Source organism: Balaenoptera physalus (assembly GCF_965194825.1).
Source record: "Balaenoptera physalus genome assembly, chromosome: 1".
NCBI classification, from domain to species: Eukaryota; Metazoa; Chordata; class Mammalia; order Artiodactyla; family Balaenopteridae; genus Balaenoptera; species Balaenoptera physalus.
Window position 1 is genome coordinate 115,284,620 of NC_138882.1, and position 27,293 is coordinate 115,311,912.

At 37.3% G+C, this 27,293-nt stretch overlaps 1 protein-coding gene across 1 annotated transcript; it reads right to left on the reverse strand.

Annotated features, from left to right (window-relative positions):
* Window positions 1-104: 104 nt before the first annotated feature.
* LOC309636538 (protein SPO16 homolog) lies at window positions 105-27,293 on the reverse strand. The gene is made up of 5 exons (XM_082409733.1): window positions 17,103-27,293; window positions 4,117-4,210; window positions 2,471-2,639; window positions 1,986-2,064; window positions 105-1,305 (listed from the first exon to the last, which is right to left on the reverse strand). Exons 1-5 carry the CDS (start codon window positions 17,169-17,171, stop codon window positions 1,171-1,173), a joined length of 546 nt encoding a protein of 181 aa, XP_082265859.1. The 5' UTR covers window positions 17,172-27,293; the 3' UTR covers window positions 105-1,170.

A 27,293-nucleotide genomic window follows, 5' to 3' on the forward strand; every position in this document is an offset into this window, starting at 1 on the left:
GTTTGGTTTTAAAAAGATATCTACATGGTAAATAATGCCCATGTGTATTTTAAATACTACTATTGAAAATCCAATACAAATCAATAATTTTATATTATGACTTCATAAAATGTACTGGAATTGCCTTTATTCATTCATACAGTTGTAGTGAGTTTATAAAAATACTGATACACTTTATGTTCCAGTTAGATGCTGTGTTACATTTTAGAACTCCTAGTATCAAACTGGCTATCACACCACTAAGAGCTAAGAGAGCTTAGAGAGAAATTTTGAGTTTGGACCAGCTGACTACTTCTCTTAATTTCCTTCTTTTTCCCTGCCTCAGGAGTCTTAGGGGGCAGAGTCCTATCAATCACCAGCTCTCCAGCAGTAGTTACAATGTGAAAGCGTATGTGAAGATTAATTTTAGAAATACTGGCTGGCTTGTATTATAAAAAAGTATATATGACTTTTCCTTTAACCTAAGGAGCTAATTAGAAAATGCTGTATATTTATTTCCAATTAAATATTTGTTCATCCAACTTAATTTGTATCATTAAGAAACTGCATCTGAGTTTTATAATATATGTATGTACCAATTTTTTCTGAACTTTTTTTTATATACTTCATTTTTTATTGCATTTTGCAGATACTGCATTTTTTTTTTTTTTGGGCTGCGTTGGGTCTTCATTGCTGCACATGGCATTTCTCTAGTTGCAGCGAGTGGGGGCTACTCTTCGTTGCGGTGTGCAGGCTTCTCATTGTGGTGGCTTCTCTTGTTGCAGAGCACGGGGTCTAGGTGCACACAGGCTTCAGTAGTTGCAGCACATGAGCTCAGCAGTTGTGGCACGTGGGCCCTAGAGCGCACGGGCTTCATTATTTGTGGTGCATGGGCTCAGTAGTTGTGGCGCATGGGCTCTACGGCATGCGGGCTTCAGTAGTTGTGGCGTGCAGGCTCAGTAGTTGTGGCCACGGGCTTAGTTGCTCCGTGGCATGTGGGATCTTCCTGGACCAGGGATTGAACCCGTGTCCCCTGCATTGGCAGACGGATGCCCAACCACTGTGCCACCAGGGAAGTCCCTTTTCTGAACACTATTAAAGGAAGTAACAGAACTCCTGAAAATAAAATCATTTTTGATTGTATGTATTTTATTTTAATATTCTTCCAAAAGAACATTTATAATTGATAATCTAATTTGGGTTAAATGTATCACTACTCAGTTTTATCTTTTGAAGTGTTTTCCAAACTGGACTTTGCTCAATGATGTAAGCTTTAGTTGTTATCATTCTGTAGCAGATGCTATCTGTGTGTGGTTTGGAGGTGATCTGGAAGAAGATATAAACATGCAACATTATTTGAGAAATAAGGTATTTTTACAGGGTCACATCATAAAATACCGAACATTATTTATTCAACAAGCATCAATCAGTACTGTGTATGGGTTATTAGAGTAATAGAAAAATACCTGATCTCTGTCTTTAAGAGATTTCAGACGTGCAAGCCAAAAAATAGAATACTATTAAGAATTGCTTCAACAGGGATCTGTTCCAAGTATAAGAGTAAGGAACACCTAACTCTGCCTATGGGAGTTGGGAGCACACTTTACAGAGGAGAATAAGTATGAAAAGAAAGTGGATAACCAGTGAAGTTATAAAAAAGTATGTATGCACTCTGACAGTTCATGACTACCAATATTTGTACTTTAGAATTTGAAAGAAGATTTAAGTAACCAATAGGGCCAACACTGTGTATATATGGCCAAATGCTCTTTTGGCTCTAAATGAGTGATCCTGGTAGTTGGTACTGGAAGTAAATTGAGAAGACTTGAGAGGCTAAGTTCAGGCTTGGGAAAGAGTTGCGTGTGTTCGGAAATAGCAACTTCTCTGAGGGGAACAGAAGTAGAATATTTGTCAGTTCTACCGAAGAGGGTGTGCATTTTGAAGTCAAGAACCTTAAAGTGTATCAGTGTGTATGTACGTTATGTCATTTTCCTTAGGTGACTTACCTTAGCTATGGTGCACATAAGATTAATAGCATTTATTGTGTTGTGTACTGGAAGTATCCGTAGGTTACTACCCAGGAATCTGGAAAAAAAAAAATTCATAAGTTAAATAGTTCATATGACTTACATCTGTTATCTTAAGTGGAAAGAAGAGACAAAACTCTTATTGTTTGTCATTTGTTTATTCATTCATGCCTGCCTTATTCCACAGAGGATTTGATATGGCTTTACAGCCAGAACTTAATTGACTAAAAAGTGTTCACTTCTGATTTAGTCTTGCTGGAGAATCCCATAAATCAGCATGCACTCTGAAACTTGTCACCCTGATTCATAGACTAGCTATTTGGCCTGCATTTTATTAAATATGACAGGTTAACATTATAAAGTTTACCTTTTGGCAAAACATAATTCGCTTGCCTAAAATAATTCAGAACCGGAGTAAATAAAATAATTTCAGGAAAATAGGTCTGTAGTGCTGTTGTCCATACCTCTGCTGAATCCTGAACATCAGTTTCCATTCCTCAGGCCCATGCAGGGCAGCAGACAGAACCAAAAAACTATTTCGGTGAATGTTAATAAACTTCTCAATTTTGGCTAGAAATGTTTCTTCAGCAGACATAAAGCATTTCTTAGCATCCATCAATAAAAATGCAACTCCTAGGAAAGGTGAGTGTAATATAAAATGTCACCGTCATACTGATAAAATTTTTTTTTGTAAACTCAGTAAAATCAACAAAAATAACTATAAGTAAAACATAGCTGTAAGTGTCCAAGCCCTAAACCCATAACAAATGGGAATTACCATAATGAAAGTCTTACATGACAAAATAATTAGGTAGGTCTTTTAAGTGTTCTGTATAAAAGGATAACTTAATCTAAATATTTAAGGGAAAAACCCTTTCTTGGTCAGTAACCTTTTTCTTTTTTACTCTAAGGCACTATCCACAATGAAAGTAATGCCTAATTTTAGTTACATGTTAATTTTTCATGTTATGATTTTTAAAAGCTGGAAATCAACTAAAGAAAAGTTGTTTTAAGCAAGCCTTTAGTTATTTCTTGGAGAATCTTTTATATCAGGCCATAAACTATTATATAAATTAAAACAGTAAGTAGATATCTAGGATCTCTGAAACAGTATCAGGCCTATAAGAATGGTTCATAAGGGAAACAATCTACTTAGCTCTTTAAAAGATGAGGGGAAGACACAATCTGAGGAAAGCGACTATGTGATTATACTAATTGAATCAACCTGAGCTAAAAATTTATATAACATCTCTGAACCTAAATTTCTTCATCTGTAAGGTTGGAATAATAGTTCTTTGATAGGTTTGTTGAAAGGATTAAATAAGAGAATGCATATAGGGCTCTCAAATCAACTGGGAAAGATGAATTTGAGGTTGGACCATTTTCAGCCTGGAGGTCTGTTTCTAGGAGCTTTTGAAAGTGCCTGTCTTCCAAAATCTCTGCTAGAGTACAGGTCTGTTTGTAACCATCCTAATAAAATCCTTCACCTCCATGTTTTTTATCACTTCTGTCATTTTCCAAGCACAAGTGGAGCTGCCTCCTTCCCATGTCCCCAGCTTTCTCATATCCTAATCTAATTCCTTCCTGTACTTTGCCCATGACTCACAGTTGTACAGTTTTATGATTTTAGGAACATTTGTCCCCATTTGTTTCCTTTAGTTAGTATTTGTTTATATCAATATTATGTTCAGCAAACTCTTGTACAGAATCATGAAAAACATTCTTCTATATTGTTTTTGTATATGGATTTTGACCAATATCGTGATGTTGGCCTTTTTGTTAATATGGGTAATATTTTAAGTGTTGATTGTTGGGGAGGGTGGCTTTGTTCTATTTTCAACTTCGTTCCAAAGCAAGTAGTTTGTACCATCATCTACCAGACTCCACTGGTTCAGCTTTAGTTCAACAATTGTAATCTAAAAAGGAATATATTTTGTAATTGGCCATATGTACTGCTTTTGCAGCAGTAACAAAGTTTTATACATTTACCTCTCCCAAAAGATAACACCTTAAGCTTATTACTTAGTAACTGAACTACCAAATTATTAGAATTTACACTTACATATTTATTAAGAAACTTAAATCAAGGAAGTTAGCAAATATACTGTACCAGAAAGAGAAAATATAATTGATCCATTTTCCACTGAATCTGAATACCGAACCTTATGGCTTCGATTTTCTAGGGCAGTTGCAACTTCATAACTCTTAAAAAAATTTTCAGAAATACAAACTTAAGACATGTTTTAAAGAGTTTAATGAAAGCTAATCAAAAAATTAAAATAAGTTTAATAGCTTCTTTTATAACTATACCACTTAAAGATTTGATCATCAGAGACAGAGCGTTGTAGTATGCACTTAGGTAACGATTGAAATATATCTTTCTAAAACCCTTATCACATCAAACTAAATATGAAATGTAAGCATTCAATTTCACAAAAGCTCAAGTTTTTTCCCTTTTAAAAATTATCTCTAGGGGCTTCCCTGGTGGCGCAGTGGTTGAGAATCTGCCTGCCAATGCAGGGGACACGGGTTCGAGCCCTGGTCTGGGAGGATCCCACATGCCGCAGAGCAACTGGGCCCGTGAGCCACAATTGCTGAGCCTGCGCGTCTGGAGCCTGTGCTCTGCAACAAGAGAGGCCGCGATAGAGGCCCCCGCTTGCCGCAACTAGAGGAAGCCCTCGCACAGAAGCGAAGACCCAACACAGCCATAAATAAATAGATAAATTAAAAAAAAAAAAGTAAAATATTTAGTTTTGAAACACTGTGGTTTGGAAATGAGTTGTGTACTAGTTATGTTACTTAGGGAAGAAAATAAGGACAGTATTAAAGAATTAAACTATAAGAGCAAACACAAACTTCTCTTTGAAAAACAACTTGAAGATGGATTCTGACATGCATTAATGTATAAATAGAAGGTGTATGGTGGTGTGTTTCTTAGATGGTTGACAGAACCATGAAGTGCCATACAGAGTACCACAAGGAGACAACCAATTCTCCAATTCATGTTTACATTACAGTTACTTTTAGTATACTTTTCAAATGTTTTAAGCCTTAGGTGAGTTAGAAAACATGAAGACAGCAGTAGGACTTTTGGTTTAAATACTAAGAGTTTCAAAATTCATCTAATTTCCTATTCTACCCACGTAATTAGATACTACCCAAAGCACTAAAATATAAGTGGTTTATACTATTTATGGATTGGTTAAAACTCAAGCTTGTTAGTCTCCAAGTAGATAAAAATCCGTTATATAAACTTTATATTTAGCCTCAGGACATGTATATTTTAAGTACACAGGTCGGAATTAGATATAGAATACTTGATTCCCTTCCTTCCTAAAAAGTATTTGATGATATTCAAACAGATCCTGACCTAGAGTTCAATTAAGACTCTTCGCATGAGTTTTCTTCTGCTGTTTTAAAGTTACACATTGCTTCCAGTGATGGCAGATTAAGTAATTTAGGCCAACCCTCCTGCTGAAGGCAACTAGAAAAGCTGGAAATTTTAAAAAATCTGCTTGAATGCATCAGAGAGTTAGCAGGATAGTGAAAAATTACAAGACCAAGACCTATACAGAAATTCAAAGATAAGAGAGCAGCACTTAGGTGATTTTTTTTCCAGAGGGCACCTGTCAGTTCAGGAAGAGATAGACGAGAGGCTGAACAGAGCGTTTGACAAAAGTAGAACAGGTCTCACAGGGGCTGCAGCCTAGCTTCAAACCATTTCAATCCTTAAAATTGTATTAAAGTGATACTGTATTACTAGTTCTCCCAAGTACCTTGCAGAAGCACTCCCTAGAGCGACCCTTCTCAATTAGATCTCCTCATTTCAACTACAGAACAAAGAAAATTATCTGAATGACTATTTTCTCAATTCTCACATAACTAGTATCATGTAAATGAACAGGAGATAAGCTCCTTTATAACATAAAATAGAAGCCTTAGGGCTTGGGTTGCCAGATTAGCAAATAAAAAAATAGAACATACAGTTAAATTTGAATTTCATATAAACAACATAATTTTTTGGTATAAGTATGTCCTGTGCAATATTTGGGATGAAATTACACTAAATTCATTGTTTATCTGAAACTCAAATTTAACTGAGTGTCCTGTATTTTATCTGGCAACCCTGCTTAGGACATTATAGGTTTAATTCTCTCGCAGAATTAAGGTTTCTCTAGAGGAATATAACACTATTCTAGGCCTCAAATTATTTCTACAATTTTTCAAATACAAATTCCAACACACAGTTAAAAATAATCAGGGCTTCCCTGGTGGTGCAGTGGTTGAGAATCTGCCTGCCAATGCACGGGACACGGGTTCGAGCCCTGGTCTGGGAAGATCCCACATGCCGCGGAGCAGCTGGGTCCATGAGCCACAATAACTGAGCCTGCGCGTCTGGAGCCTCTGCTCTGCAACAAGAGAGGCTGCGATAGAGGCCTGTGCACCGTGATGAAGAGTGGCCCCCACTTGCCACAACTAGAGAAAGCCCTCGCACAGAAACGAAGACCCAACACAGCCATAAATAAATAAATTAAAAAAAAAAAACAGACATACAAAAAAAAAATTACATGAAAGAGAACTATGAAAAACAACAGGTAATAGAAGCAGAGTCATAGGGGATACATATAGTAAAGTTATCATGTATATACTTTAAAATATCTGTTTACTATGTTCAAGGAGATGAAAGGCAAGGTTGAGAATTTTGGCAAAGAACCAGAAACTATATAAAAGGATGTAACAGATGTGAAAGAGTCAGGAAAGTTTCATAAAATTTGAGGCAAATCTTTTAAATGGAAAACAGTTTATTAAGCAGACAAGTGAAGGAAGAAGACAAATGTGAGAAGAACGTAGACAAAAAGAAAACATAGACAAAGGCATTCAGACCTGAAAGTATGATTCTTTTAAGTGTGTTAGTTGTGTATGAGTCAGTTAATTTGGAGACAGTGTTAGGAATAACTGATGGCAGATCATTAGGACCATGTATGCCACGCTGATGAATTTCAATTCTATCCTATCCAGGAGCCAACTAAGAGAAGTAAAAAGAAAATAGTAGAAGAAAATAATAAAGATAAAATTAGCAAGTATTGAATTACGAAAAAATAGGTAAGTTCAAGAGTTAAGTTTTCAAAATAACAAGGAGCTAAGACTAGATTTTCCAAATTATGTTTCATTAAATATTAGTTCCATGAGATATTAAAAGATGTTCCTTATTCAAATAAGACTGGGAAACATTGAGAGAGACCTTCAAGATGGTGGAGGAGTGAGATGTGGAGATCACCTTCCTCCCCACAAATACATCAGAAATATATCTACATGTGGAACAACTCCTACAGAACACCTACTGAACACTGGCAGAAGACCTCAGACTTCCCAAAAGGCAAGAAACTCGCCACGTACCTGGGTAGGGCAAAAGAAGAAAGAAAAAACAAAGACAGAATAGGGATGGGACTTGCACCAGTGGTGGGGAGCTGTGAAGGAGGAAAAGTTTCCACATGCTAGGAAGCCCCTTTGCAGGTGGAGACTGCAGGTGGCAGAGGCGGGAAGCTTCGGAGCCACGGAGGAGAGCGCAGTAACAGGGGTGCGGAGGGCAAAGCGGAAAGATTCCCGCACAAAGCATCACTGCCAACCAGCACTCACCAGGCTGAGAGGCTTGTCTGCTCACCCGCTGGGGCGGGCGGGGGCTGGGAGCCGAGGCTCAGGCTTCGGAGGTCAGATCTCAGGGAGAGGACTAGGGTTGGCTGCATGAACACAGCCTGAAGGGTGCTAGTCTGCCACAGCTAGCAGGGAGGGAATCCGGGAAAAAGTCTGGAGCTGCCTAAGAGGCAAGAGACAATTGTTTCGTGGTGTGCGAGGAGAGGGGATTCAGAACACCACCTAAACAAGCTCCAAAGATGGGCGTGAGCCGCGGCTATCAGCGCAGATACCAGAGACAGGCATGAGATGCTAAGGCTGCTGCTGCAGCCACCAAGAAGCCTGTGTGCAAGCACAGGTCACGAGCCACACCTCCCCTCCAGGGAGCCTGTGCAGCCTGCCACTGCCAGGGTCCCGTGATCCAGGGACAACTTCCCCCAGAGAACACATGGCACGCCTCAGGCTGGTGCAATGTCACGCTGGCCTCTGCCACCGCAGACTCACCCTGCATTCCGTATCCCTCCCTCCCCCCGGCCTGAGTGAGCCAGAGCCCCCGAATCAGCTGCTCCTTTAACCCCGTCCTGTTTGAGCGAAAAACAGACGCCCTCAGGTAACCTACACACAGAGGCGGGGCCAAATCCAAAGCTGAACCCCAGGAGCTGTGCGAACAAAGAAGAGAAAGGGAAATATCTCAGCAGCCTCAGTAGCAGCGGATTAAATCTCCACAATCAACTTGATGTACCCTGCATCTGTGGAATACCTGGATAGACAATGAATCATCCCAAAATTGAGACGGTGGACTTCGGGGGCAATGACATATATATATTTTTCCTTTTTCTCTTTTTGTGAGTGTGTATGTGTATGCTTCTTTGTGTGATTTTGTCTGTATAGCTTTCCTTTTACCATTTGTCCTAGCATTCTTTCTGTCGGTGTTTTTTTTTTTTTTTTGGTTTTGGTTTTGTTTTTTTTTAGCATAGTTTTTAGTGCTTGTTATCATCGGTGGATTTGTTTTTTTGGTTTGGTTGCTCTCTTCTTTCTATTTTTTTTTCTTTTTACTATTACTTTTTAATTTTTTTATTTTTAATAATTTTTATTTTAGTAACTTTGTTTATTTTTCTTTCTTTCTTTCCTTCTTTTTTTCTCCCTTTTGTTCTGAGCCGTGGTGCTGACAGGGTCTTGGTGCTCCGGCCGGGTGTCAGGCCTGTGCCTCTGAGGTGGGAGAGCCAACTTCAGGACATTGGTCCACCAGAGACCTCTTGGCTCCACGTAATATCAAACGGCAAGAGCTCTCCCAGAGATCTCCATCTAAACACTAAGACCCAGCTCCACTCAACGAGCAGCAAGCTACAGTGCTGGACACCCTATGCCAAACAACTAGCAAGACAGGAACACAACCCCACCCATTAGCAGAGAGGCTGCCTAAAATCATAATAAGGTCACAGACACCCCAAAATACACCACCGGATGCAGTCCTGCTCACCAGAAAGACAACATCCAGCCTCATCCTCCAGAACACAGGCACTAGTCCCCTGCACCAGGAAGGCTACACAACCCACTGAACCAACCTTGCCCACTGGGGGCAGACACCAAAAACAATGGGAACTACGAACCTGCAGCCTGTGAAAAGGAGACCCCAAGCACAGTAAGTTAAGCAAAATGAGAAGACAGAGAAACACAGAGCAGATGAAGGATCAAGGTAAAAACCCACCAGACCAAAAAAATGAAGAGGAAATAGGCAGTCTACCTGACAAAGAATTCAGAGTAATGATAGTAAAGATGATCCAAAATCTTGGAAATAGAATGGAGAAAATACAAGAAATGTTCAACAAGGACACAGAAGAGCTGAAGAGCAAACAAACTATGATAAACAGCACAATAAATGAAATTAAAAATTCTCTAGAAGGAAGCAATAGCAGAATAACTGAGGAAGAAGAATGGATAAGTTTCCTGGAAGATAAAATAGTGGAAATAACTACTGCAGAGCAGAATAAAGAAAAAAGAATGAAAAGAATTGAGGACAGTCTCAGAGACTTCTGGGACAACATTAAATATACCAACATTCGAATTATAGGGGTCCCAGAAGAAGAAGAGAAAAAGTAAGGGACTGAGAAAATATTTCAAGGAATTATAGTTGAAAACTCCCCTAATATGGGAAAGGAAATAGTCAATCAAGTCCAGGAAGTGCAGAGAGTCCCATACAGGATAATCCAAGGAGAAACACGCCAAGACACATATTAATCAAACTGTCAAAAATTAAATACAAAGAAAAAATATTAAAATCAGCAAGGGAAAAACAACAAATAATATACAAGGGAAGCCCCACAAGGTTAACAGCTGAGCTTTCAGCAGAAACTCTGCCAGCCAGAAGGGAGTGGCAGGACATATTGAAAGTGATGAAAGGGAAGAACTTACAACCAAGATTACTCTACCCAGCAAGGATCTCATTCAGATTCGATGGAGAAATTAAAAACTTTACAGACAAGCAAAAGCTAAGAGAATTCAGCACCACCAAATCAGCTTTATAACAAATGCTACAGGAACTTCTCTAGGCAGGAAACACAAGAGAAGGAAAAGACCTATAATAACAAACCCAAAACAATTAAGAAAATGGTAATAGGAACATACATATCGATAATTACCTTAAATGTAAATGGATTAAATGCTCCAACCAAAAGACATAGACTGGCTGAATGGATACAAAAACAAAACCTGTATATATGCTGTGTACAAGAGACACACTTCAGACCTAGGGACACATACAGACTGAAAGTGAGGGGATGGAAAAAGATATTCCATGCAAATGGAAATCAAAAGAAAGCTGGAGTAGCAATTCTCATATCAGACAAAATAGACTTTAAAATAAAGACTATTACAAGAGACAAAGAAGGACACTACATAATGATCAAGGGATCAATCCAAGAAGAAGATATACAATGGTAAATATTTATGCACTCAACATAGGAGCACCTCAATACATACGGCAAATGCTAACAGCCATAAAAGGGGAAATCGACAGTAACACAATCATAGTAGGGGACTTTAACACCCCACTTTCACCAATGGACAGATCATCCAAAATGAAAATAAATAAGGAAACAGAAGCTTTAAAGGATACATTAAACAAGATGGACCTAAGTGATATTTATAGGGCATTCCATCCAAAAACAACAGAATACACTTTCTTCTCCAGTGCTCATGGAACATTCTCCAGGATAGATCATATCTTGGGCCACAAATCAAGCCTTGGTAAATTTAAGAAAATTGAAAACATATCAAGTATCTTTTCCGACCACAACGCTATGAGACTAGGTATCATTACAGGAAAAAATCTCTAAAAACCATAAATACATGGAGGCTAAACAATACACTACTTAATAACCAAGAGATTACTGAAGAAATCAAAGAGGAAATCAAAAAGTACCTAGAAACAAATGACAATGAAAACACGACGACCCAAAACCTATGGGATGCAGCAAAAGCAGTTCTAAGAGGGAAGATTATAGCAACACAATCCTACCTTAAGAAACAAGAAACATCTCAAATAAACAACATAACCTTACACCTAAAGCAATCAGAGAAAGAAGAACAAAAAACCCCCCAAAGTTAGCAGAAGGAAAGCAATCATAAAGATCAGATCAGAAATAAATGAAAAAGAAATGAAGGAAACTCTAGCAAAGATCAATAAAACTAAAAACTGGTTCTTTGAAAAGATAAACAAAATAGATAAACCATTAGCCAGACTCATCAAGAAAAAAAGGGAGAAGACTCAAATAGACTCAAATAGAATTAGAAATGAAAAAGAAGTAACAACTGACACTGCAGAAATACAAAGGATCATGAGAGATTACTACAAGCAACTATATGCCAATAAAATGGACAACCTAGAAGAAATGGACAAATTCTTAGAAAAGCACAACCTTCCAAGACTGAACCAGGAAGAAAGAGAAAATATAAACAGACCAATCACAAGCACTGAAATTGAGACTGTGATTAAAAATCTTCCAGCAAAGAAAAGCCCAGTACCTGATGAATTCTCAGGCGAATTCTATCAAACATTTAGAGAAGAGCTAACACCTAACCTTCTCAAACTCTTCCAAAATATAGCAGAGGGAGGAACACTCCCAAACTCATTCAACAAGGCCACCATCACCCTGATGCCAAAACCAGACAAAGATGTCACAAAGAAAGAAAACTACAGGCCAATATCACTGATGAACACAGATGCAAAATCCTCAACAAAATACTAGCAAACAGAATCCAACAGCACATTAAAGGATCATACACCATGATCAAGTGGGGTTTATCCCAGGAATGCAAGGATTCTTCAATATATGCAAATCAATCAATGTGATACACCATATTAACAAATTGAAGGATAAAAACCGTATGATCATCTCAATAGATGCAGAAAAAGCTTTTGACAAAATTCAACATCCATTTATGATAAAAACCCTCCAGAAAATAGGCATAGAGGGAACTTACCACAACAGAATAAAGGCCATATATGACAAACCCACAGCCAACATCATTCTCAGTGGTGAAAACCTGAAACCATTTCCACTAAGATCAGGAACAAGACAAGGCTGACCACTCTCACCACTATTATTCAATATAGTTTTGGAAGTTTTAGCCACAGCAGTCAGAGAAGAAAAAGAAATAAAAGGAATCCAAATAGGAAAAGAAGTAAAACTGTCACTGTTTGCAGATGGCATGATACTATACATAGAGAATCCTAAAGATGCTACCAGAAAACTACTGGAGCTAATCAATGAATTTGGTAAAGTAGCAGGATACAAAATTAATGCACAGAAATCTCTTGTATTCCTATACACTAATGATGAAAAATCTGAAAGAGAAATTAAGGAAACACTCCCATTTCCCATTGCAACAAAAAGAATAAAATACCTAGGAAAAAACCTACCTAAGGAGACAAAAGACATGTATGCAGAAAACTATAAGACACTGGTGAAAGAAATTAAAGATCATACAAACAAACCATGTTCTTGGACTGGAAGAATCAACATTGTGAAAATGACTATACTACCCCAAGCAATCTACAGATTCAATGCAATCCCTATCAAACTACCAATGGCATTTTTCACAGAACTAGAACAAAAAATTTCACAATTTGTATGGAAACACAAAAGACCCTGAATAGCCAGAGCAATCTTGAGAAAGAAAAATGGAGCTGGAGGAATCAGGCTCCCTGACTTCAGACTAATACTACAAAGCTACAGTAATCAAGACAGTATGGTACTGGCACAAAAACAGAAATATACATCAATGGAACAGGATAGAAAGCCCAGAGATAAACCAAGCACCTATGCTCACCTTATCTTTGATAAAGGAGGCAGGAATATACAATGGAGAAAAGACAGCCTCTTCAATAAGTGGTGCTGGGAAAACTGGACAACTACATGTAAAAGAATGAAATTAGAACACTCCCTAACACCATACACAATACTAAACTCAAAATGGATTAAAGACCTAAATATAAGGCCAGACATTATAAAACTCTTAGAGGAAAACATAGGCAGAACACTGTATGACATAAATCACAGCAAGATCCTTTTTGACCCACCTCCTAGAGAAACAGAAATAAAAACAAAAATAAACAAATGGGACCTAATGAAACTTAAAAGCTTTTGCACAGTAAAGGAAAGCATAAACAAGATGAAAAGACAACCCTCAGAATGGGAGAAAATATTTGCAAATGAAGCAACTGACAAAGGATTAATCTCTGAAATATACAAGCAGCTCATGCAGCTCAATATCAAAAAAACAAAAAAATCCAATCCAAAAATGGGCAGAAAACCTAAATAGACATTTCTCCAGAGAAGATATACAGATTGCCAACAAACACATGAAAGGATGCTCAACGTCACTAATCATTAGACAAATGCAAATCAAAACTTCAATGAGGTATCACCTCACACCAGTCAGAACGGCCATAATCAAAAAATCTACAAACAATAAATGCTGGAGAGGGTGTGGAGAAAAGGGAACCCTCTTGCACTGTTGGTGGGAATGTAAATTGATGCAGCCACTATGGAGAACAGTATGGAGGTTCCTTAAAAAACTAAAAATAGAACTACCATATAACCCAGCAATCCCACTACTGGGCATATACCCTGAAAAAACCACAATTCAAAAAGAGTCATGTACCACAATGTTCATTGCAGCTCTATTTACAACAGCCAGGACATGGAAGCAACCTAAGTGTCCATCGACAGATGAAGGGATAAAGAAGATGTGGCACATATATGCAATGGAATATTATTCAGCCATAAAAAGAAACGAACTTGAGTTATTTGTAGTGAGGTGGATGGACCTCGAGTCTGTCATACAGAGTGCAGTAAGTCAGAAAGAGAAAAACAAATACTGTATGCTAACACATATGTATGGAATCTAAAGAAAAAAAAAACGGTTCTGAAGAACCTAGGGGCAGGACAGGAATAAAGACATAGACATAGAGAATGGATTTGAGGACATGGGGAAGGGGAAGCTGAGATGAAGTGAGAGAGTGGCACTGACATATATACACTACCAAATGTCAAATAGATAGCTAGTGGGAAGCAGCCGCATAGCACAGGGAGATCAGCTCAGTGATTTGTGACCACCTAGAGGGGTGGGATAGGGACAGTGGGAGTGAGAGGCAAGAGGGAAGGGATATGGGGATATATGTATATGTATAGCTGATTCACTTTGTTATATAGCAGCAACTAACACAACAATGTAAAGCAATTATACTCCAATAAAGATATTTAAAAAAATAAAAATTAAAACAAAAGAAAAAACAAAAAACAATAGAAGCCAGAATCCAGTGAAGATATTTTCAGTACACTGAGGGAAAATAACTGTAAATCTAGTGGAAAATATCTTTCAGTTTGGAGCAACTTGAACTCTTACACATTGCTGATGGGAATATAAAACCATAATCCCTGCATTTAGTTTTAGTTTAGCTATATAGTTAAATGGATTCAGTGTTCATTTGTAGTGAACTTCGAAAAACAGTTTGTAGTCTCTTGTAAACATACACTCATCATACGACCCAGCAATTCCATTATTAGGTATTTATAAGAGAAATTCAAACGCGTCTTAACAGAGACATATATGAATGTTCAGAGCAGCTTAATTCATAATAGCCAAAAACTGGAAACAACCCAAATATCTATCTATTAGTGAATAGATACACTGGCATACACTCATACAACACACTACTACTCAGCAAAGAAAAGATAACAAATTATTGTTATATGTAACAACATGGATGAATCTCAAAAGCATTATGCTTAATGCAAGAAGCCAGACACAAGAGTACAAACTGTATCATTCCATTTATATGAAGTTCTACAACAGGCAAAACTAATTATAGTGATAAATCAGATCAAAGGTTGCTTGAGGTGGGGAACTGGAAAAGGACTGACTACAAAAGGGCATGAAGGAACTTTCTGGAGTGATGAAAATGTTCTATATATTTTGATTGGGGTGATGGTTACACAGGTATACACATTTGTCAAAATTCATTAAGCTGTACATTTAAAATGTGTGTATTTTATTGTATGTAAGTTATACTTCAATTAAATTGATTTTTAAAACATCTTTCAAGATCAAGGGGAAGACAAAAATATAGCTGATCCTTGTACAACACAGGTTTGAATTGTGTTGATCCACTTCTATGTGGATTTTTTTCTATAAATACATGTACTATACAATCTGAGGTTGGTTGAATCCTCGCATGCAGAACTGCTGATACAGTGGGCCAAATGTAAAGTTAAACGTGAATTTTTGACTGTGAGGGCGTCACTGCCTATAACCCCATGTTGTTCAAGGGTCAACTGTATTTTGATACTAACAAAAACTGAGATGATCCTCATTTAGGTAGTTTCTAAATTATATTCTTCAGATAAAAAAGAAAATGATCCAAAATGGAAGGTCTGAGCCAAAAGAAGAAAAGAAGAGCAAAGAAAGTAACAAAGACATGAGTAAATCTAAACAAACGCTAACTTTAGAAAATAATAGCACTTTGTTGAGTTAAAAAATTGATAGAATTAAACTGTATATGATAACAAAATATAACACAGAAAAGGGTGATTGGAATCAGTGTTCTAAGATTTGTTTGTCATTTAAGAGGAAGATAAAAATAATTATTTACTTTGGATTTTGTGGGGCTAAGTATACATGTTAAATTTTCTAGGGTAACTATTAAAAAACAGAAATAGAGCATATAACTTTCAAAGCTAGTTAAGAAAAAAAAATGAGAAAAAATTACCAATCAATACAAAAGGAGGCAAAAAAGAAGAGAAAAAAGAAACAGAGAAGAGGTGGGACGTGGGACTTCCCTGGTGGTCCAGTGGTTAAGAATCCGCCTTTCAATGCAGGGGACACAGGTTTGATCCCTGGCTGGGGAACTAAAATCCCACATGCCGCAGGGCAACTAAACCTGTGTGCTCTAGAGCCTTGCACACCACAACTACTGAGCCTGCACGCTCTGGGGCCCACGTGCCACAACTAGAAAGAAGCCCGTGTGCCACAACGAAGAGCCTGCACACCACAATGAAAGATCCCGCATACCGCAACTAAGACCCGACACAGCCAAATAAATAAACAAACAAATAAATAATAAAAAAAAGAAAAGGTGGGACAAATAGAAAGCACAAAACAAGCACATTAGCATGGGTTGCTGTCTCCCACTCTCAAAATCAGTCTGGAAAAGCTAAAGAAACAAGAGAGAAATATGGATTCCAGAAACCTAACAAAAAGAAGCATGAAAAATTCCAATGAACCTTGAGGCTGTCTTAAATGGGTATGTGGTATGGTGCTAGATGGCTAAAGCCAATAGAGCAAAGTGCAGCTTGAGGCAGCAGTGAATGGATAGGGTGAATAAAAAAAAATCGTATTCAGAGTCTTATTCTAGCCTCTCTCTTATTTACCATGGAATAATCGTTTCTTGCCCCTTCATTCTAGACATTAGGTGGTGGCCATAAGATAAACATCAGGGCAATGGAGAAATCCTGTTGGCTGAGGAGTTAAAAACAGTTGTGGAGTGACCAACTGCCCTCAGGCATTCAACTCCCATTCCCTCCCCATCCAAACTGCAGGGAGACAGCCTCCTCCCAAGGCCACTAAGTCTAGACAGATCAGTTTCTGTTGTTTACCTTCCAAAAAACCTTAAGTAATATATACGTGCATATGCATTGTTTCTGTAATCATTTAACATCTCTATTAGAATAGGCTTAGTGAGAAAAAAAAAAAAAGGAACTTAGAAAATTTCCAACCTTCAAATATTTAGAGAAGTAGGAAAATGGATGCAGGGACATTCATAATTTATCTTTAAAATACATTTTAGATTATGTACTTGCTGATTCACACAACTTTGGATAATCAAGCTAAAGATATTTAAAAATATTGTTCTATTGCTTTTAATTTTAAATTCAAGATCAATGGCCCAAATGCCTCTTTTACCTTAAGAGATGAGCTAATAATAATGGTGGTTGTCCATTTAATTTTTTCTTTTCCATCACTTTCAGCCATCTCTCTGTATCAAGCCAGCTTCTAGTGGTGCCAACAATCTGAGAAAAATAAGAACAAAAAGAACACATAGAAATGTTTGCTTGATGAATGAGTAAATTACAGAAAGAAATAAAATTAGGGTCATGGAGACATTCTAAAGAATATTTGAAAGTCAAAATTTGACACTGATGGGACTTCCCTGGTGGTCCAGTGGTTAAGACTCCACACTCGCAATGCAGGGGGCCTGGGCCCATCCCTGGTCTGGGAACTAGATCCTGCATGCCGCAACTAAGAGCCTGCATGCCACAACTAAAGAGCCCGCATGCGGCAATGAAGATTCCGCATGCGGCAACGAAGATCCCGTGTGCCTCAACTAAGACCTGGCACAGCCAAATAAATAAATAAATATCTTTTTTTAAAAATTGGGACTTCCCTTGTGTCACAGTGGTTAAGAATCTGCCTGCCAATGCTGGGGACACAGGTTTGATCCCTGGTCTGGGAAGATCCCACATACCATGGAGCAACTAAGCCTGTGCACCACAACTACTGAGGCTGCGCTCTAGAGCCCGTGCACCACAACTACTGAAGCCTGAATGCCCTAGAGCCCACACACTGCAACTACTGAGCCCGTGCGCCACAACTACTGAAGCCCGCGTGCCTAGAGCCCGTGCTCCACAAGAGAAGCCACTGCAATGAGAAGCCTGTGCACCGCAACAAAGAGTAGCCCCCACTTGCTGCAACTAGAGGAAGCCCGCACAGAGTAACGAAAACGCAACACAGCCAAAAAAAAAAAAATTGACACTGAAAAAATATCTGTCTTGTTATACATTAAGCTCATTCAATATTATGCTTCCTATTAAGAATTATTAAAAGCAATGGTTCCCATCTCAGAGCATTAACTTAAAGAAGAAAGACGTGTGTCAAGGACTATGAAAAGTCTGAAATTTTATCCTACTTGCAAACTAAAAAGTTAGCCTGCCAGAGTTTCATGGGTATAACAAAAGACATAAGACTCTTGGATTAGAGACAAGGGACAGCTTTCTACTCACAGTAATAAGAGTATCATCATTTTCTTCCAGCAGTTCCCCAAGGGCAGTTCCGTCGGGTGATGAGACAAAAGCCAGGTAACACTGTGTACACACAGTGGGTTGCATTATAGGAAAGGAACCCTGAGCTCAGGAAATCCCAACCTTTTTTAATGGGGCTGCAAGGACACCTGCCCTCTGCTCTAGAGTGAAATACTGTCTCTAACTTACAGTTATTCACTATACAAACATCCTTGAAAAGACAGTTCAGTGGTGGGGCATTTCTAACACATACATTGGTGATGCTTGATGCTGGTCTGGGGACCACACTTTAAGAACCACTGCACTAAGGGAAGAAGGAGCATTCTAGGCGGCAATAACAACAAAGCACTGTACACTGGCAACCAGACAATAAAAGAAAATGATGTAATAACAGAATTTTAAGAAGTTCAGTGCATTAAAGTTGAAGGTATACACGTCTGAGGTAGGTGGGTGGGAAGAAAGGTAAAAATTAATTACTGCAAAGCTAGTAGCATTAAATTGAATTTCATTGTGGTCTAAATTTGGTACTTTTCTGATTATTATTGAGACTAAACACCCTTAAGCCATATTTCCACTTCTGTGACAAGTGTATGTCTTCTGCCTATTTTTCTATTAGATTTCCTTTTCTCATTCATTTGTAGGATTTCTTTATATATTCTGGATATCATCTTTATCAGCTATGTGTGTTTTCTCCCAGTTTGTACTTGTCTTTTCCCCTTCTTTATGGTAGTATTTGATATACACAAGTTAAAATTTTCATTATTGTCAAATTTATCAATCTTTTTATTTATGGTTAGTGCTTTTTTGTTTCTTTTCCTTCCCTATTCCAAAGTCATAAATATTCTCCTTCATTGTCTTCTAAATTTTTAGTCTGGCCTTTCAAATTTAAGTCTTTAGTCCATATGGATTTTTGTATAGAGTCTGAAGTAGGGATCCAATTTCATTTTTTAAAAATATGTCTTTCTGGCTGTCCGAATACTATTTATTCAGTCGTCCTTCCTCCCCCTGGTCATTTATAATACCACCTTAGTCATACATTGTTTCCATATATATATAGGTCTATTTCTGGGTTCTCTATTCAACTGCTCAGTTTGATTATTCCTAAATCAAAGTCACACTGTTTTTAATGATCATAGTTTTATAAAAAGTCTTGATATCTTTATGGGAAGTCCCTCCATCTTATTCTTTTTCCATTGTGCTGTAGCTATTCTTTGGTCGTTTTTCTTCCCTGTAAACTTTGAGTCATCATGTCAGTTGCTTTAAAAAACTCTGTTGGTTAAAGGTTGTTTGGGGAGTTTGTTGTAATGGTTTTGCTGTAAAAAGTGTTTCACACTCTGCTGAAATGTTGCTGAAAAGCATGGTACTGGTAACAGTTCAACAATCCGTGGTCGCTCACTCCTGCCTACTTTTACTTTCCCTCTGAAGCAGGTTAGAATTGAAGGTGGTATGGAAAAGACTGCATGTGTTTTCAATTGTTTGTTTCTTCTCCTTCCTTCTCCCCTTGGCTCCCACCTCCCCTGCTTAGCTCCCTCAACCTCTTTTGTTCAGTGTGTGTATCCTTTTTTTTTTAATAAAGGAAAATTATTTCATTTTAATTTTATTTTTTAAAGCCTCCTTTAATTCTTGGTAAAATTAAATTAATATATTCTGGATTTTTCACATATTAGAAAAGGCAGATGTCATTAATCCCCATCTGTCAGTGTGTGTATCTTGAAGCTAATTTGTACTACTGGTTATCTGACCGGAGCCACAGATGCAGAATCTGTATTGTCTGAAACACATTAACATTAAACAACCTAAAAGGGACTTAACGTTAAACAACCTAAATTTAAAATGCCAAAAAATAGGGACTTCCCTGGTGGTGCAGTCCGCCTTCCAGTGCAGGGGATGTGGGTTCAATCCCTGGTTGGGGAACTAAGATCCCACGTGCCGCTAGGCAACTAAGCCTTAGCGCCACAACTACTGAGCCTGTGTGCCACAACTAAGACCCAACGCAGCCAAATAAATAAATATTTTTAAAAAATAAATAAAATGCCAAAGAATAAAAACAAAAACAAAAAACCCTATTGGGGGACTTTTTAAAATTAGAAGTGCATTTCTCTATAAAACAATTTGGAAAAAACTAAACTTTCTTTTTTTGGGCCGTGCCTCATGGCATGCAGGATCTTAGTTCCCTGACCAGGGATCGAACCCATGCCCCCTGCAGTGGAAGTGTGGAGTCTTAACCACTAGACTGCCAGTCAAGTCCCAAAATGAAACATTTTATGAACTTGAGACTTTCCATCTATGAATATATCTCTCCATATATTTAGGACTTATTCTCAAGTGTTTTCATTTAACATTGTGTCATAGCACATTCCTTACATATTTTTAAAAATTATGTAAAGGCTGAGTAACTTTCTGTTGTATGGATAGGCCACACTTTATTTGCCCATTATGTAGGGAAGGAAAAATAATTTTTCCTCCACCCTTCTGAGTTCTTGGCTTAGACCCCCTATAATAAAAGACAGATAAGAGAAAAACAAACAGAATTCTATTAACATGTATACCTGAGAGATACCCAGAAAAATTGAGTAAATCCCTGAGATGGCTCAAGCCACCACCTTAAATACCATCTTCAGTTAAGGACAAAAGAAAGATGTTGTGAGGGAGGCCAGTTATGGAAGGGTATCAGGAAAAGCACAGTAAGCAAGGGTAAGGTTTGTTATGCAGATTTAAGTTGGTGCCATTTCCACTGATAGGAGTTTCTTGTGGTTTAGAGTCATCCTTCTCTTCTAGACACAGAGAAGGAGACACTTACAAATGGAGGTTTCCTTCATAAATGTAAATGTCCCTCACAAAAGAGTAACTTCTACTCTGTTTTCAGTTCTTCTTCTGTGCCTGTTTCTTAAAAATAATCAGCTCAAAATAATCCTTATGCCAAATAGGCATATTCTGAGGTGGCATATTCTGCTACCCTTCAATTATCATTGGTAATTTAAATTGGGCATTTGATCTGCTCCCAAATTTTTCCAATTATAACTGACTTTGAAATAACATGGAATTACCTTTCAAAACCACAAATATCATATTCCTTCCCAATTAAAATCCTTCAATAACTCACCATGGCCTATAGAACAAAGTCTAAACTCAAGGTATACAAATTCTTTCCTTTTCAGCCTCACATCCTGCCATTCCCCAACATATTACATATACTCTAGCTATTCTGAAGACCTTGTAGTCCAAAACAAGATGTTTTTTCACACCTTGTCCCTTTACATATTTTAACTAAAACTCCCCACCTCTCCTTGTCAATTCCTACTTAATTTTAATAATGAGCAGTTTGTGCTTTTCCTGTTCTCTACAGGCAATTAGGAAATATAGTAGTCCAAACATATCTTTATTATATCAATCATTAATATAGTTATAATATTTGTTTACATAGCTGTATTCTCAATGAAAAGACTTCTCATTGGAGGCTCCTCAAGGAGAGGGACCATGTTTTATTCATCTTTGCATTCCCAATGCCTAGCACAGTGCCTGGCACTTTTACCAAGTTCAAACAATAAGTCCAGAGGTCAGAAGCAAAATAAAGGTCACAGCAAACTGGGAACAAGTAAGGGGGTTCCTGGTTGATTGCTAAGAAGAGAGAGGTTTTTGCCATGTGCCTTTCTTAGGTGTTAGAGATCTGTGGTACAGAGATGGATTAAGCTAGTTTAGGAGAATAACATAAGGCACACATTCAGACCTTTTGGTAGAAGATCCATGGTGTAGTGGAAAGACCAGGAATCTAGTCTCGTTATCTACCACTGTGATCACTCAATGTCTTTGAGCCTATTTTCACGCGAATACAATGACAAACAATGAGAAGAATAATACTGGGCTTTCCATTATCTCAGAGAATGGTTAAGAAAATCACATGACATAACACATACTAAAATATAAATATATTGTATTATTACCATCATTATATACTTTTGTCAACTCCTTACACCAAACCAAAACAATAAACCACTTTCATAAGACTTTCAGTACTTTTTTCAAATGCTCCAACACAAATAATCCTTCAGTTACATTTTTCTCCCCTAGAGATCTCTTCTCACTCCTGCAGGCTCTAGTCTTCCCTCTTCGATATAAACTGGATATTTCTCTGGGCCTGATTCATTAGCTGTGGTCCTGGGAATTCCTTTCACCTCTCTCCTATGTTAGAGCCATGTTTCCCTCTCCTTGATTTATTCTTTTGTTTTGCTGAAGCATTCTTCACTTGTTCTCTGGAAAAAAATGGATGCATGGCAGATACATTTATCTGTAGATATAAAGATAGAGATATACTTTGAGCCCTTGCAGTCCGAAAAGTCTTTATCCTATCTCTATATTTAATTGACAGTTATACCTTAATGTTTGGTGTCTTTCTTAATGTCTGTTGTTCTGAAATTTCATAGAAATGTGCCTTTGGGTAGATTTTTTTACCTACACTGTGCTGGGTACTCAGTGTGCCCTTTCAATCTGAATACACTTGTTTTTCATTTCTAGAAAACTGTTTCAGAATATTGATTTGATATTCCCACTTTTCTGTTTTCTCTTTTTTGGAACTGCTGTTAGTTGGGTATTAGACTCATAGTTTGATCTTTAACGTCTTTTCCTGTTTTCAATTTTTTGGGGTCATCTTCCATGTGATTTCCCTAATCAACTCTTAAGAAATTTTTTAAAACTTTTTTTTTTTTTTACTGATTGCCCTAGAGTTTGCAATATACATTTACAACTAATCCAAAGTACTTTCTTTTTTTAAATTGAGGTACAATATTATATTAGTTGATTTACAATATTTGATTTACACTATTATATTAGTTCCAGATATACAACATAGTGATTCAAAAGTTTTATAGATTATATAGCCAATATTTTGTAATACCTATAAATGGAAAGTAACCTTTAAAAATTGTATAAAAAATAAATTTAAAAAAATTTTAAATTGAGCCATTAAAAAGCAAACTAGATTTTTATTTTTTGGCCATGCCTTATCAATTGGAGTTTACTGCATACAGTAGAATGATTAGGCAGCAAATCAGCATTTTCACAGAGATAATCTCCCCAAGTTAATGTGTAGAGTTCTATTTAATAGTGTTGTTTAGTTTCTCTGGAGAATAATCTTCCAATCTCCTACCTAAGGGATTATAAACTTTCTGGGAGAGGTGGAAAGCAAGGATTCTGAGAATTTAATAGTTTAATGCACATATTTCACTTAATTCCTATGTTTTCAGCCACATACCTCACCCCAAGCCTCTGTCGTGCCTGGTATTCCCAAATCTATTTTCCCAGTTCAGCTTCTCCAGAAAATAAACCTCCGGCTTCCTCCACAGGAGAACTGTAGGGTGAGTTTGCCTAGATATTCAGGATAGAGGAGAGAACCTGGGGCGATTCTAATGGATTTGTATATAAACTTTCAACTAATCTTCCCTCCTTCCACGCCCTGCTCCCAATGTGCACCAATACCTGATACTTCAAGTACAGTACTAAGCCTCTCAAGGGGTTCATAAGGCAAACCTCTTCTCTTCTCATTAATTTCTCCTTCTGCAGGCACTTAGATAACTTTCTTTTATAACCAAATCAATTACCACTCCTCTCTGGTTTCCAGCTTCCCAATACTCATTCAAATCTCCCATTTGCTATTTTACTCCTCACAATATCTTTGTCTATGTAGGTTAATTTTTTAAAAAAAATTATTTACTATCATTTCAGAAGTGTTTGGAGAAGCAGAGAAGATAAATAAATGGAGTCAATCTGCCATTTTAAACTAGAGGCCTGTGTTATCTTGATTAATTCCTTCTTTATTTCCCTTGCTATCACTTATATATACCATCCCTATTCTAAACTCTACCAAAATTCTCTCAAAACACCCTTCTTATCTCTACAACTCCAAATTTCATATCTCAAACTACAAAACCTTCCCAGACAAATGTTATTCCACAAGTATTTTTCTTTAACCAGTATCATTAGAAAACTGCCCTCTAAATCTTATTATAATTCCTTAACACTTAGTACAGCACTGTTTATTAAGTAGTTGGTCAATGAATTATGCCCCTACAACATTAGTGATAAGATACACTGTTAATATTAACAGTAAGCTTCTAGTAACCAAGGAAATGATTTCAACTGTAGACAACACCTCATATAACTTATTCTAACATCTCTCAGTGGGATAAGGCACCTCCTACTGCCAAGTATTGTCCTAGGCACGTCACATATCTTACTCATTTTTATAACAACTCTCTACAGGTCAAGCTTCTCATTTTATAGTTTTGTGACTTACCACATTGTATTGAGATCACCTGTTAATCCACCTGTCTTGCTCTCCAACTGTAAATTCTTGAGGGTAGGGACTATGTCTTCATATTTGACCTTCAGGGTTCATCACAATGACTGGCACATAGTAGACACTCAATAGATATTTAAAATACTGAACTTTGAAAGCAAGTGTTTAGTAGGCTGCCTCTACTGAGAACCATAAGACCAAATGTATTCATGAAATGGCCCAGCCTAGATCTCAAGACTTTGCTAACCAAGATCCTAGAGAGAACTAAATCATAAAGAGAAACACAACATGTGGTGCCATTTTTCCCTGATGGCATTTTATGTTTGAAATTTGTGGCTGAGAGCCTGAGAAGCTGAGTAGACCTTTCAGCAGTCTCAAGTGGTTAGAGGTGGGAAGTGGGGAGGTGATTTGCTTTCACTTAGGACTTTGAAGAGTCTCACTTAATCACACTATCAAGCAAAACTTCCTGCCAGAGCAAAAAATAAATCCCCTACAGAAGAAGATAACATCATCCAGAGCCTCCAATTACAAATTAACACTATAATTTTGCAATCATAACATGAAACACATAATATAAAACACCAGAGAATACAAAAAGATAAGAACAGACTGAAAGCCTAGAGAAAAAGCTGACTATAAAGAAGAGACTGACAAGAGATTAAAATACTGGCATTATCCTACCCAGACTATAAAATAACTGTGACTGATATATTCAAGATATTATATAACAATTTTGGCAGAGAATTTGAAACCATAGAAGTGAATCAAATGGATACTCTATAAATGAAAAGTACAAAATCTGGAAACAACTCAGTGGATGGGTTAAATAGCAGATTAAACACAAATGAAGAAGATAGGTCAGAAGAAAATACACAGAACAAAGTAGGTTAAACAAAAGGATGGAGAATACAGAAAAAATACACACACGTGACATTACTAGCACGAAATATGAAATGATCTAACACAGAAATAACTGAAATCTGAGAAAAAGAGAAGAGAATAAGGGAGGACCAATATACGAAAATAAAGTGGCCAAAATTTTTCTAACAATTACTAAAGACGTCAAGTCACAGGTTCAAGATTCATAGTAAATTCCAAACAGATTAAATAAAGTAATGGATTAACAAAGTAAAACTACTGAAAACCAAAGACAAAGAAGAAAATGGTAAAAGAAGCCAGTGCGACAAGCCTCTTAAATAGCCTCATCCACCAGAGGGCAGACAGCAGAAGCAAGAAAAACTACAATCCTGCAGCCTGTGGAACAAAAACCACATTCACAGAAAGATAGACAAGATGAAAAGGCAGAGGGCTATGTACCAGATGAAGGAACAAGATAAAACCCCAGAAAAACAACTAAATGAAGTGGAGATAGGCAACCTTCCAGAAAAAGAAATCAGAATAATGACAGTGAAGATGATCCAGAACCTCGGAAAAAGAATGGAGGCAAAGATCGAGAAGATACAAGAAATGTTTAACAAAGACCTAGAAGAATTAAAGAACAAACAAACAGAGATGAACAATACAATAACTGATATGAAAACTACACTAGAAGGAATCAATAGCAGAATAACTGAGGCAGAAGAAGGGATAAATAACCTGGAAGACAGAATGGTGGAATTCACTGCTGTGGAACAGACTAAAGAAAAAAGAATGAAAAGAAATGAAGACAGCCTAAGAGACCTCTGGGACAACATTAAATGCAACAGCATTTGCATTATAGGGGTCCCAGAAGGAGAAGAGAGAGAGAAAGGACCAGAGAAAATATTTGAAGAGAGTATAGTCGAAAACTTCCCTAACATGGGAAAGGAAACAGCCAGAGAGTCCCATACAGGATAAATCCAAGGAGAAACACGCTGAGACACATAGTAATCAAATTGGCAAAAACTAAAGACAAAGAAAAATTATTGAAAGCAGCAAGGGAAAAACGACAAATAACATACAAGGGAACTCCCATAAGGTTAACAGCTGATTTCTCAGCAGAAACTCTACAAGCCAGAAGGGAGTGGCATGATATACTTAAAGTGATGAAAGGGAAGAACCTACAACCAAGATTACTCTACCCAGCAAGGATCTCATTCACATTCGATGGGGAAATCAAAAGCTTTACAGACAAGCAAAAGCTAAGAGAATTCAGCACCACCAAACCAGCTCTACAACAAATGCTAAAGGAACTTCTCTAAGTGGGAAACACAAGAGAAGAAAAGGACCTACAAAAACAAACCCAAAACAATTAAGAAAATGGTCATAGGAACATGCATATCGATAATTACCTTAAACGTGAATGGATTAAATGCTCCAAACAAAAGACACAGGCTTGCTAAACGGATACAAAAACAAGACCCATCTATATGCTGTCTGCAAGAGACCCACTTCAGACCTAGGGACACATACAGACTGAAAGTGAGGGGATGGAAAAAGATATTCCATGCAAATGGAAATCAAAAGAAAGCTGGAGTAGCAATACTCATATCAGATAAAATAGACTTTAAAATAAAGAATGTTACAAGAGACAAGGAAGGACACTACATAATGATCCAGGGATCAATCCAAGAAGAAGATATAACAATTCTAAATATATATGCTCCCAACATAGGAGCACCTCAATACATAAGGCAACTGCTAACAGCTATAAAAGAGGAAATTGACAGTAACACAGTAATACTGGGAGACTTTAACACCTCACTTACACCAATGGACAGATCATCCAAAATGAAAATAAATAAGGAAACAGAAGCTTTAAATGACACAATAGATCAGATAGATTTCATTGATATTTATAGGACA

Coding starts and splice junctions, on each gene's coding strand:
- LOC309636538 (XM_082409733.1), bottom strand. CDS start 17,171: ATGGCTGAAAGTGATGGAAAAGAAAAAATTAAATGGACAACCACCATT. Junction 4,211..17,102: donor TTATTAGCTCATCTCTTAAG/GTAAAAGAGGCA, acceptor AATTTTTTTAAG/AGTTATGAAGTTGCAACTGC. Junction 2,065..2,470: donor ATGTTCAGGATTCAGCAGAG/GTATGGACAACA, acceptor TTTTTTTTCCAG/ATTCCTGGGTAGTAACCTAC.